The sequence below is a fragment of the Penaeus monodon genome, chromosome 22 (genome assembly GCF_015228065.2).
Source record: "Penaeus monodon isolate SGIC_2016 chromosome 22, NSTDA_Pmon_1, whole genome shotgun sequence".
Classification (NCBI taxonomy): Eukaryota; Metazoa; Arthropoda; class Malacostraca; order Decapoda; family Penaeidae; genus Penaeus; species Penaeus monodon.
In genome coordinates, this window is record NC_051407.1 from 5,911,309 (window position 1) to 5,911,609 (window position 301).

Genomic DNA, 301 nt, shown 5'->3' on the forward strand with positions numbered 1-301 from the left:
ACAGGCCTATATATGTATATAAGAAGAAGAAGAATAAAACTTCATCCAATAACGATCACACAGAAAGCCTCCCTCCCCCCCCCCCAACATTGGCCTATCAAATCTTGCTCTTGGAAAATCTGGACAAGCTGAATGCGCTGAGGTCACACGGAGGCGGATGACCTAGGGTCAACTGACACAGGATCCTTCCCACGGCTGGCCCGATCTTAAAGCCGGTTCCTGCAGGGAAACAGGACATAAAAATGAAAAGAGAAGTGGAATGAGGAAGAGGGAACAAGGGGAAGGCTAAGTTGCTGATTAT

At 47.5% G+C, this 301-nt stretch overlaps 1 protein-coding gene across 1 annotated transcript in view; it reads right to left on the bottom strand.

The window, feature by feature from the left end:
• Positions 1 to 29: 29 nt before the first annotated feature.
• LOC119586845 (peroxisomal sarcosine oxidase-like) overlaps positions 30 to 301 on the bottom strand; it is a 43,783-nt gene continuing 43,511 nt past the window's right edge. The window contains exon 10 of the mRNA XM_037935572.1: positions 30 to 219. Within this exon, the coding sequence (XP_037791500.1) occupies positions 98 to 219 (122 nt within the window). The 3' untranslated portion in view covers positions 30 to 97. The remainder of the gene's footprint in view (positions 220 to 301) is intronic.